At 41.5% G+C, this 11933-nt stretch overlaps 2 protein-coding genes across 4 annotated transcripts; one reads left to right on the top strand and one right to left on the bottom strand.

The window, feature by feature from the left end:
* Positions 1–3333: 3333 nt before the first annotated feature.
* On the bottom strand, positions 3334–5445 carry LOC139535587 (transcription factor MafB-like). The gene has a single exon (XM_071335149.1). The coding sequence runs from the start codon at positions 5111–5113 to the stop codon at positions 4121–4123; it is 993 nt and encodes a 330-aa protein (XP_071191250.1). The 5' UTR covers positions 5114–5445; the 3' UTR covers positions 3334–4120.
* On the top strand, positions 5443–10206 carry LOC139535586 (DEP domain-containing mTOR-interacting protein-like). Of its 3 annotated transcripts, none has more exons than XM_071335146.1 (9): positions 5443–6733; positions 7076–7254; positions 7511–7634; positions 7885–8063; positions 8213–8425; positions 8569–8706; positions 8988–9058; positions 9167–9271; positions 9367–10206. In XM_071335146.1, exons 1-9 carry the CDS (start codon positions 6648–6650, stop codon positions 9493–9495), a joined length of 1224 nt encoding a protein of 407 aa, XP_071191247.1. In that variant the 5' UTR covers positions 5443–6647; the 3' UTR covers positions 9496–10206. The 3 variants fall into 3 exon arrangements, with proteins under 3 accessions (XP_071191247.1, XP_071191246.1, XP_071191248.1); XM_071335145.1 differs by having other exon boundaries at positions 8566–8706; XM_071335147.1 differs by lacking the exon at positions 8569–8706.
* The last annotated feature ends 1727 nt before the right edge of the window (positions 10207–11933 follow it).

Here is an 11933-nt window from a genome sequence, read left to right as displayed (position 1 = left end):
AGGTCCGGATATCTTTTTATCCTTAATAAATAAAATTATCACTTAGAAACTGCATTTTGTGTTTACTTGGGTTATCTTTGTGTAATATTAACATTTGTTTGATGATCTGAAACATTTAAGTGTGACAAATGTGCAAAAAAATAAGAAATCAGGAAGGGGGCAAATACTTTTTCACAGCACTGTAGGTGTCTGGCTAGAATATAAACTCTCCTTCCAGACTCATATTAAGCATCTCCAATCCAAAATTAAATCTAGAATCGGCTTCCTATTTCGCAACAAAGCCTCCTTCACTCACGCTGCCAAACATACCCTCGTAAAACTGACTATCCTACCGATCCTCGACTTCGGCGATGTCATTTACAAAATAGCCTCCAACACTCTACTTAGCAAACTGGATTCAGTCTATCACAGTGCCATCCGTTTTGTCACCAAAGCCCCATATACCACCCACCACTGCGACCTGTATGCTCTCGTTGTCACGCCCTGGCCTTAGTTGTCTTTGTTTTCTTTATTATTTTGGTTAGGTCAGGGTGTGACATGGGGGATGTATGTGTTTTGTCTTGTCTAGGGGTTTTGTATGTTTATGGGGTGTTTACTAGTCTAGGTGTTTGTATGTCTATGGTTGCCTAGATTGGTTCTCAATTAGAGGCAGCTGTTTATCGTTGTCTCTGATTGGGAACCATATTTAGGCAGCCATATTCCGTTGGGTATTTTGTGGGTTATTGTCTATGTATTTGTTGCTTGTGTCTGCACTTTATATATATAGCTTCACGTTCGTTTTGTTGTTTTTATTAGTTTGTTTAAGTGTTCTTCGTTTCGTTATTAATAAATAGAAGAATGTATTCGTATCACGCTGCGCCTTGGTCCTCCTCTCTTCCTCCATACAACGAACGTAACACTCATAGGCTGGCCCTCGCTACATATTTGTCGCCAGACCCACTAGCTCCAGGTCATCTATAAGTCTTTGCTAGGTAAAGCTCCGCCTTATCTCAGCTCATTGGTCACCATAACAACACCCACCCGTAGCACGCGGTCCAGCAGGTATATCTCACTGGTCATCCCCAAAACCAACACTTACTTTGGACGCCTTTCCTTCCAGTTCTCTGCTGCCAATGACTGGAACGAATTACAAAAACGCTGAAGTTGGAGACTTATATCTCCCTCACTAACTTTAAGCATCAGCTATCTGAGCAGCTTACCGATCGCTGCAGCTGTATATAGCCCATCTGTAAATAGCCCACCCAACTACCTACCTCATCCCCATATTGTTTTTATTTACTTTTTTGCTCTTTTGCACACCAATATTTCTACTTGCACATCATCATCTGCACATCTATCACTTCAGTGTTAATTTGCTAAATTGTAATTACTTCGCTGCTATGGCCTATTTATTGCCTTACCTCCTTACTCCATTTGCACACACTGTATATAGATTTTTCTATTGTGTTATTGACTGTACTTTTGTTTATCCTATGTGTTAACTCTGTGTTGTTTTTTGTCGCACTGCTTTGCTTTATCTTGGCCAGGGTCGCAGTTGTAAATGAGAACTTGTTCTGAACTGGCCTACCTGGTTAAATACAGGTGAAATAAAGAAATAATAAAGAAATAAAAATGCTGCAGAATTCTTTTGGTACCCTTCCCCTGATCTGTGCTTCGACACAATCCGGTCTCAACGCTCTACGGACAATTCTTTCGAAAACCTCATGGCTTGGTTTTTGCTCTGACATGAACTGTCAACTGTGGGACCTTATATAGACAGGTGTGTGTCTTTCCAAATCATGTCCAATCAATTGAATTTACCACAGGTGGACTCCAATCAAGTTGTAGAAACATATCAAAGATGATCAATGCAAACAGGATGCACCTGAGCTCAATTTCCAGTCTCCTAGCAAAGGGTCTGAATATTTATGTGAATATGTTTTCTGTTTTTAATATTTTATACATTTGCAAAAAATTCTAAAAACCTGTTTTCGCTTTGTCATTATGGGGTATTGTGTATAAAGTGCTGATCATTTAAATAAGGCTGTAATGTAAAAAAAATGTGGAAAAAGTCAAGGGGTCTGAATACTTTCCGAAACCACTGTAATTTCATTAACACTTCCATTGTTTAACACCTCCCTACTTTGAACTGCAAACAGCCACCATGGTTTAACTACTCCCCCACCCCTCCAATTTTGCCAGTTACCCACTGATATGTATAAAAGGGCTATGTATACCTGCAAGAAAGTGGTAAATAAGAGGCTGTTTGAAAGTGGGTCATATACACGTTACAGGTAATATACCACATATTCTGTCTGAAATGGGCATTATCTCCACCACACAGCCCCAGCCAGTGAGTCTTCAGTGTCTTCACATCCAGTGGTCCCTCAGGAAGCAACCATCAATGGTCAAATGTCAGCATACAGAAAAAAGAGACACTCCACTTTCATTTGTCACAAGCCAAATTAGTGCATTTGTATGCAAAAGTGTTTATTATTAGGCCTAAGTTTTGTATAATTTTTTTTCTATCAAGTCAGTTGACTGTGTGTAAAACATAAATACAATTTTATATTTTCATTATATAGCCAATAAACTTGATCCTGTTAAATCACAGTCCCAATAACCTGGAATGTTATAATGTACATTGGGGACTTTCACTGCTCTTTATTGCACACAGGTGAATGAGTAAAATGTTGAAGGAATATGTCTTAGTTATCATAAATGCTGTATTAGGCATCATGAGCTGTTTGCGTGATTTAGTATATGCACAGACCAAACTTTTAAAAAGGCTTCCACAGCTTTCTTGGAGCCTGATGTACAATGCGTATGCTCCAAGTGCAAAGTTCACACTTGTTTTCTCAGATGGAATGAATCCTAGACGTTATGGTATGGTGAAAGAAAGGAGTGTAAATGGAGAGACATTTGTTTTAATCAATCAATCACTCAATAACCTTTTTTATAAAAACACATTTGTCACAGCTTTGAATTTGGTGTTTTATGGAGCTCCTTCTTGTTGTAATGACTGTCGTTCTTTCCACATCAATAAGCCTAATTAAAAGTGAGCAAGATGACTTGCGTTCCTTTACATTTTGTCTGCCTGTCGCACTACACTTCTCCTTTATACAGACATGAGTAAAATAATAATCATACTGCTAAGTGTTAAAACAATATGGCCACATAAAGCAAACCTTTGTCTCTATAAAAAAAATATATATTCTGGAGAAAGGAAATATTACAAAATCTAAAGCCACTAGCTTCCATGATCTAGTCATGGAATCAATGAAAGAATACATAAGTGAGCCAGGAAAATGTTTATAAGTGGATCCAACAATTACTCAACAGACTAACACAAAGAAGTATTAATGGTTTTATTGATCTAAAGCAGATGACAAATGATTTCAACACAGCTGGATAGGTAACAAAAAAATTATGGTCATTTGCAGGCAATAACGCATCATAATAAAAAAAATGCAATCTAGCTCTTTTTCTTGAACAATTAACAAACATGTCTGTGAAAGAAAAACAACACAATTTTAAGCCACATCTGACCAGCAGAACCAGGTCCTCAAAATGCAATGTGAGTCAAAGGATGTCCAGCACAAGGACATACATCATCATCAACCATGTATGCATTATATTTGTTAGAATAGAATTATCACAGAAAAGCACTTGAGTGAAGATCTGAACACAAATAAGTAAAACCATTTCCAAGTGTTTTGATGGATGAATCAATGTAAGACAAAATTGAGAGTCGGCCTAGTGGCCTACATGAAGCCAAAAATTTATATTGTAATTCTCGTATGTAATGTACTTTCATAAATCAGACTGGTTATTCAATTTAGCAAAAGTAAGAGGAACTATTTCAAGTATGTTCGTGAAGATGTGTGTGTGGCAAAGTAGCCTACAACAGCCAAGTTTAGGCCTACTAAATAGACAGTTCCATACATGTCCAGCATGCATGATTGATTATAGATTAATATTACAAATCTGACTTATTATCGTAATAATTTTAAAAGCTGAATTAGATGATAGGTTTGCATCAAGAACTTGTATGAAATCATTAATATTGTTAAAACAAATAAGCATATCAATAAAAAAAAAATCGGTAAAATAGATTTTGTGGCTGTTACAAAGAATAAACTCACATAAAATACTCGGGCGAGGAAGGATTGTCACTGGTTGACCCAGTTTCATGGTAACCATTAGAACCAGTCAATTTCTCGCATTTGAGTTTATATGCGTCCCTCTCGCGTGCCAGCCGGTTGAGCTCGTTCTTTAACTGCTCCACCTGTGTGACAAGGCTGGTCTTCTCATGCTCCAGAACGTGCTTCAGCTGAACACGTTTGTAGCGGCAGGATTGTGCATAACCGCGGTTTTTCAGGGTTCGGCGCTTCTGCTTCAGACGCATCACGTCGTCCTTGGTCAGACCCCTCATGTGCCGATTGAGCTCCCTCACTGACATAGACACCAGCTGGTCGTCGGAGAAGCCGCTCTCCACGTTGAGTCGTCTGTCGTGGCGATTCTGCTGATGGAGGTGGTGCGCACTTAGCTGCGAGTCGGGTGAGTGCGGAGCCGAGTAGTCGAGGTCGTGCTTGTTGGGGTTATATTGATTTTGGCAGTGCATATCTTGCATATCAGGGGGACCCGAGAGGGCGTCGGGTTGACGGTTAAGTCCAGGGTACTGCTGAGCATGACCGTTGAGGTTATGTGCCGCCCCGTACCCTTCGAAATCCGATTGGAGAGCCTGTTGGTGACCGTGTGGAGAGGGTTGGTGCCCGTGGACTGTGGTACCGATGAGGGCCTCCACTGCGTCCTCAGGTGTCAGGCCAAAAGTGTTGGGATACATTTGCTGAGAATAACCTCCACTGCTGGGCGTCCAGTAAAGATCATCATCAGGGTTCCTCTGCTCACCCGGATTATAACTCGGTGACGAGGGCACCGAACTGCAAGGGGTGCTGACCGGGGTGGAGGAGACTGAGTCCGGTCTCTGGAGATCGCTGCACGGCCCAAAGAATGAGCGGTCGATCCCCTGCATTGTCTCCTTCTTCACATCGAACTTCATCAAGTCGAACGCACTGACATAACCCAAAGGGGTTTTCGGCAGACCCAGGTTTGTATGTGATTCGGCGGTCATTATTTTCTGGATCTATTTATCTTGGCCACATCCAAGGGTCACAAAACTCAATTCTTTCATGCAGTCTTTTGCAACAATTTCACTATTGGAAGACGTTTTATACAATCATAAGTCCGTCAAATGAAATCTACAGTGAAAATACGCGTGCGCAAAAATGGAAAGAAACCCGTCCTCTTCACTCAAAAGTTTAGAAACACATACAGTAGCCTATTAATCGGACAGAAGAAAAGTGCTCAGAGTCCACGGCGGGGCCAAGAGCTCTCTGCATGTGTGTAGCGCTACTGGTTTATGCTTGCGAGCGCACTTTCTTCATAAAGAACCGTTGCATGATGTCACACGATATAGACTACACCTCCATGCTCCTCTCCAATAAAAAGACGGCGAGAAGGGCAATTTGCATAATAGCTGATGTATGTGTTTTGACAATCCAGCAGAGGTTGAATGTAGAATGTAGCCCACATTTTTTTTTTTACATAGATCTGCAGACAGACATATTGTACACGTTTTCTAGGCTACTGTGGCCTACTTCTTTATTTAATTTGTGCATTCGTTTTTCTTTCTTTCACACTTTCCCTCGCCAATTGATGTATTAAAAGTGTTTATTTTGAAAGACCGTTTAGGAACTGATGCTGGAATGCAAAACATCTGAGGACTAAATAGGCTATGTTAATTCTGTAGGCTATATGTCCAGGGATATATATATTGTAGTCAATAGGGCTAGTAAATAAACATTTAGTCGCCCTAAATGATCATATGACTTTCCATATAAATAACATAAAAGCATCACGGTTTTAAAGTCACGGTTATATTTGGACTACGGTGCTTATATTTAAGGGGAAGTTCATTCTGCAAAAAGACAATTAAGAATTCTAATAGAGCTGTTGTGCTTTTTTGAATAATCCACCACCACCCATAATAAACAAATAGCCTATCCTATCTCTAATCCATGAGTAGCTCATTGAAAATAAATGTTTATATTCCACTTGCATGTGTTCTATTTGATTTCTCCTTACATTATATGAAAACCACAAAGGGTTGATCATAGAGCTAGAAATAGGCTAATTCTAAATAACTGTATTTCTATGGGGTTTCTCCTGAGAGTGGGCAGCCAAATGTTATATTTATGGATCTATGCTGACCCCTTGAGGTGATATGAGGTAAAACTTCATTCTTGCCCCTCAGTGTATACTGAACCTTGAATGAAAACTAGTTGTCTGATAGCTACCCCGTTCTTTTTAAATTAAAACAAAATGTGAATGTTGGCTTTTTTATAATGACCTTGCCAAAAGAATGTAAAGAGCATGCACATTAGCCTATACCAGGTAAGTATGATAATGGTGGCTTGTGATTTTCTCAGCACATCACATATTGTACTTTCTTGTAGCCTTCTCTCCCTCTGTTTGTGTGTGTGTGTTTATACATAACATCTATCCAACATGGTCAGAGGGTGCTGCTGGGCACTGGTTATTTGGTAAACATACAGGCTTCTAATGAAATGAGTAGTTGTTTTTCAGACCAGTGACAGTAAAGGAACATGGAGAAAATGGGAAGCAGCATACACAGAAAATCAATGGCCAGACTGCACAAGGCTAAAGTTATGATTGCTGGAGAACAACTGAGGTATGAGAGAGAAAGTGAGAGAGAGAGAGAGAGAGAGAGAGAGAGAGAGAGAGAGAGAGAGAGAGAGAGAAGAGAGAGATTGGCTTTCTTTATGGTTATGCTACCTGTTGAAACGTACTGTGTGGAAATCCGACAAGCTCCTTCCAGATATAGTAGTTTGCATATTTCCTTCAGCTGACCTTCCAATTTAATGTAAACATTTAATTATAAGAGATACAATATATCATATAAGAAATGTCAACTGAAACTGATTCAATTCATGTTTGAATATATTTCTTAAGGTGCCCTTGTCTACTTATAGTAGTTATAGCTGCTTTATTCAACATTTTACCTCACTACAAGGTTGAGGCTGCATGATGGCAAACTGATCAAGGATCGACGGTACCATCTGCGCACTTACCCCAACTGCTTTGTAGCCCAAGAGCTTACAGACTGGTTGATCAGCAACAAGGAAGCTCCCGATCGGGCCACAGCAGTCTGCCTCATGCAACACCTGATGGACCATGACATTGTGCACCATGGTAGGGCACCACAATAACATTCCTCAGGGGATATAAAATGCATAGTAGCTTTTCCAAGAGCTTATAGCCCTGACACAGGACAAAGTGCATATCCAACTCCTATAATGCAGTTTCTCACAAGAGCATAAGAGCTTTGCCAAGATACTAACATTGATAATTGATATGGGAGATCCAAAATGCTGAACCATAAAGTAGGGCAATGTGAAGACACTCTCAGGACGTTTCCTTTGTCTCTCTTCCACTCTGATCTCTTTAGTTTGTGACAAGCACCCTATATTCAAGAATGCAAAATTGCTGTACCGTTTCCGTAAGGATGATGGCACATTTCCATTTAACACCGAGGTGAAGGTCTTCATCCGAGGACAACGATTGTATGAGCAGTAAGAACTACTTTGTTCACCCTGGGGGTCTCTATCTGGTAGGAACAAGTGTCCTTGCTGAGGTCAAACCTATCTTAGGGTAACCACATCATCTGTATTATGTTCTCAGTATGTGCTAGTTATAGTGATTATGGACTGAAACTTGAAACTTTACCAACTGTATACACAAGTTTGTGTGTAATTGTTCCATTCATTCTGTCTCTGGAGTGCAAAATGGATGTGACCTGATTTGTGTGTCTGTGTTTTGTAGTCTAATAACTGGCAGAGACTCCATTCTGCAACTAAGGGAGGAGCAGGGTGTTGCATACCAGCGCTCCATCCCTGGCTGCCAGTTGATGGACTGGTTGTTACAGAATGGAGAGACAGAGAGTAGGCGCCAGGGTTTGGAGTTCTGCCGTGCTTTGCTAGAGCATGGCATCATTCAGCATGGTGAGTTATGTTACCTTTTAACCTTTGGCTGATAACATTGGAGGTAATACTGTTTCCATAGCCTCTCACAGTTGATCGCCTACTCAAATTACTTCTATCAGAAAATTAGTATGATACTTTTCCTCTCTCCTCTTCCCAATTCCCATTAGTGTCAAAGAAGTACGACTTCTTTGACAGTAGATTACTGTATCAGTTCTGCATCAATTTTCGCCGCCGGCGCCACCTGTCTGAGCTCTTGAATGAAACTGAGCGAGACAAAAAGGAAGGTGCATCAGTGCATGCACTGGAGGACAACCATGCCGACCGCCCCTTTGTCCTGCCCAAGATCCCCCCACAAGAGGAACGCAGTGGGTTTCAATCTGGTAAATGCAAACATAAAAACAAAGCAAGAGCTCTAAAATACTTCATATGCACATTTCTTCCAAGGTTGCCTATAGTGTTGTGACACAGTGGATGAGCTGTTTATGCACACATGCATGCGTTTATGTCTGACCTTTCATAGCAGTGCAGCCCAATAAACCATTGAAGATGATACCCAATGTGCATCAGGCCATTTTGAACTCTCTGCAGCTACATGCTAGTGGATATTTACCCCCTGCCACACTCTCCTCTGCCCCAGTGGTGAGATGCAATCCAAAATCAGGTCAGATCGTCCCTCTGTTCTTTTTTGACATAATTAGTTCTGTTCAGGCTTACACAGATGTAGTCTCCCTAAGCAGTTAGTTTCTGATGAAGGCCATTAAGGGCAAAACATAATGTTTTTACCGAAAAGTATAACAACATTTAAAAATAGTTAATATTGAGCAAGAGTGCCTACTTTTTCTGACCTGCCAAGTCGCCCAGAGGGCAACATGGTTTAGCAATGCTATTGATAAAATCATGTATTTAAACACCAAAATGAAAACTCTACATTGGTTTTGACAGTACTTAAGAGGAATGTAACATGTGAGGAGCTACTGTCCCCTGGTGCACCCTTCATCAAGAGAGTGTTGACGGTGAGCTATAAGGCCAATATACTGTATGTCCTTCCTCTTTCTAGTCTTGTCTCTATTGGGGAAGTAAATATTTATTTAGCCCCCTCATACCAGTGTTTTGCATCTCAGGTGATGGGAGATGCAGTGGGCTGGGGCTTTGTGATCAGAGGTGTGGCTCCAGTTTACGTCCAGGCAGTCGATCCTGGAAGCCCTGCTGCTGCTGCAGGGGTTAAGGTAACACAAACACATACTAAAATAGTTACACACACAGTAATATATGAATATATGTTTATCATGACATTCTCCTGTACTTCTACTTCTATGCCTAGGTGCGTCAGTTTGTGTGCCAGGTGAATGGGCGGAGCGTTCTCCACCTGGATTACCTCCAGGTCACCAGGTTGGTGATGACCGGACCTCGCACTGTTGTGTTGGAGGTCATGGAACCACTGGGGTCTTGAAGTCCCTTCAAAATCTTCCAAAATCAGCCTCCAAAATCTCCTGAACTAACTCCATTATTGTGTGCTGTGTGCCAAATGGGAAAGTTGTGGTATCTTTGGCTGCATTTAGACAGGCAGCCCAATGATGATCGTATCCACTAATTGGTCTTTTGACCAGTAAAATCAGATATTTTCACACCAGAGCTTTTTCAGCGCAGATCTGATTCGTCAAATGATCAATTACTTAAAAAGATTAGAAGTGGGATGCCTGTCTAAACCCCGCCCGTGTAGCCTACAAAAAGATCTGTAAACTACTTCCAATTTCTTAGGAGTCTTGAAATAAAAATTATCCCAGTGCATGGCTTTGTTGTTGAGCATCCATGGCTGTAGATAGCTGAGTTGTAGATTCAGCCTGTTAAATATTATTACGTCTATTCATGATGTAGCTACAGTAGCTAGCCTAGAGAGAAATTGGCAGTGCCTGCCAAAACTATACTGAAGAAAAATATAAACGAGGCTATATGAGCTGAAACAAAAGATCCCAGAAATGTTCCATATGCACAAAAAGCTTCTGTCTCTCAAAAAAAATGTACATCCCTGTTAGTGAGCATTTCTCCTTTGCCAATATAATCCATCCACCTGACAGGTGTGGCATATCAAGAAACTGATTCAACAGCATGATCATTACACAGGTGCACCTTGTGCTGGTGACAATAAAAGGTCAAACTAAAATGTGCAATTGAATGTTAATTTCTCAACCATAAGCCACCAACAACGTTGTTTTAGAGAATTTGGCAGGACGTCCAACTGGCCTCACATCCACAGACCATGTGTATGGCGTCTTGTGAGCAAGCCGTCTGCTGGAAACAGAGTTCCCCATGGTGCGGTGGGGTTATGGTATGGGCAGGCATATGCTACGGACAACAAATACAATTACATTTTATCAATGGCAATTTGAATGCACAGAGAACCATGACAAGATCCTGAGGCCCATTGTCGTGCCATTCATCCACCTCCATCACCTCATGTTTCAAATCAAATCAAACTTTATTTGTCACACGCGCCGAATACAACAAGTGTAGACCTTACCGTAAAATACTTACTTACAAGCCCTTAACCAACAGTGCAGTTCAATAAAGAGTTAAGAAAATATTTAGCAAATAAACTAAAGTAAAAAAATTATAAAAAGTAACGCAATAAAATAACAATAACGAGGCTATATACAGGGGGTACCGGTACCGAGTCAATGTGAGGGGGTACAGGTTAGTCGAGGTAATTTGTACATGGCGGTAGGGGTGAAGTGACAATGCATAGATAATAAACAGCAAGTAGCAGCAGTGTACAAAACAAATGGAGGGGGGAGTGTAAATAGTCCGTGGCCATTTGATTAATTGTTCAGCAGTGTTATGGCTTGGGGGTAGAAGCTGTTAAGGAGCCTTTTGGTCCTAGACTTAAAACAGTCTATGACTTGGGTGACTGGAGTCTCTGACAATTTTTTGGGCTTTCCTCTGACACCGCCTAGTATATAGGTCCTGGATGGCAGGAAGCTTGGCCCCAGTGATGTACTAGGCCGTACACACTACCCTCTGTAGCGCCTTAAGGTCAAATTCCGAGCAGTTGCCATACTAAGCGGTGATGCAACTGGTCAGGATGCTCTCGATGGTGCAGCTGTAGAACTTTTTGAGGATCAGGGGACACATGCCAAATCTTTTCAGTCTCTTGAGGGGGAAAAGGTGTTGTCATGCCCTCTTCACAACTGTCTTGGTGTGTTTGGACCATGATAGTTTGTTGGTGATGTGTACACCAAGGAACTTGAAGCTCTCGACCCGCTCCACTACAGCCCTGTCAATGTTAATGGGGGCCTGTTCGGCCCGCCTTTTCCTGTCGTCCATGATCAGCTCCTTTGTCTTGCTCACATTGAGGGAGAGGTTGTTGTCCTGGCACCACACTACCAGGTCTCTGACCTCATCCCTATAGGCTGTCTCAGCATGATAATGCACGGCACCATGTCGTAAGGATCTGTACACAATTCCTGGAAGCTGACATGGCCAGACATGTTTGGGATGTTAGCTGGTTGATGTGTTTACGGACATATTCAATTCCCAGTCTGCTGTCCCCACATGCTTCAAGATGGCCACCATTGTTCCTGTACCCAAGAAGGCAAAGATAACTGAACTAAATGACTACCGCCCCGTAGCAATCACTTCTGTCATCATGAAGTGCTTTGAGAGTCTAGGATCATATCACCTTCACCTTACCGGTCACCCTAGACCCACTTCAGTTCGCATACCGCCCCCAACAGGTCAACAGACGATGCAATCGCCATCACACTGCACACTACCCTATCCCATCTGGACAAGAGGAATACCTATGTAAGAATGCTGTTCATTGACAACAGCTCAGCATTCAACACCATAGTACCCTCCAAGCTCATTATCAGGCTGGAGGTCCTGGGTCTC

This window comes from Salvelinus alpinus, chromosome 12 (assembly GCF_045679555.1).
Source record: "Salvelinus alpinus chromosome 12, SLU_Salpinus.1, whole genome shotgun sequence".
Taxonomy (NCBI): Eukaryota; Metazoa; Chordata; class Actinopteri; order Salmoniformes; family Salmonidae; genus Salvelinus; species Salvelinus alpinus.
This window is presented reverse-complemented; position numbering and strand designations above follow the sequence as displayed.

Bases quoted from the DNA above. Each gene is read 5' to 3' on its own strand.
- LOC139535587 (XM_071335149.1), bottom strand. From the start codon at position 5,113: ATGACCGCCGAATCACATACAAACCTGGGTCTGCCGAAAACCCCTTTG.
- LOC139535586 (XM_071335145.1), top strand. From the start codon at position 6,648: ATGGAGAAAATGGGAAGCAGCATACACAGAAAATCAATGGCCAGACTG. The intron at 6,734-7,075 runs GTATGAGAGAGA...CCTCACTACAAG, and splicing joins ATTGCTGGAGAACAACTGAG to GTTGAGGCTGCATGATGGCA. The intron at 9,272-9,366 runs GTAACACAAACA...TTCTATGCCTAG, and splicing joins CTGCTGCTGCAGGGGTTAAG to GTGCGTCAGTTTGTGTGCCA.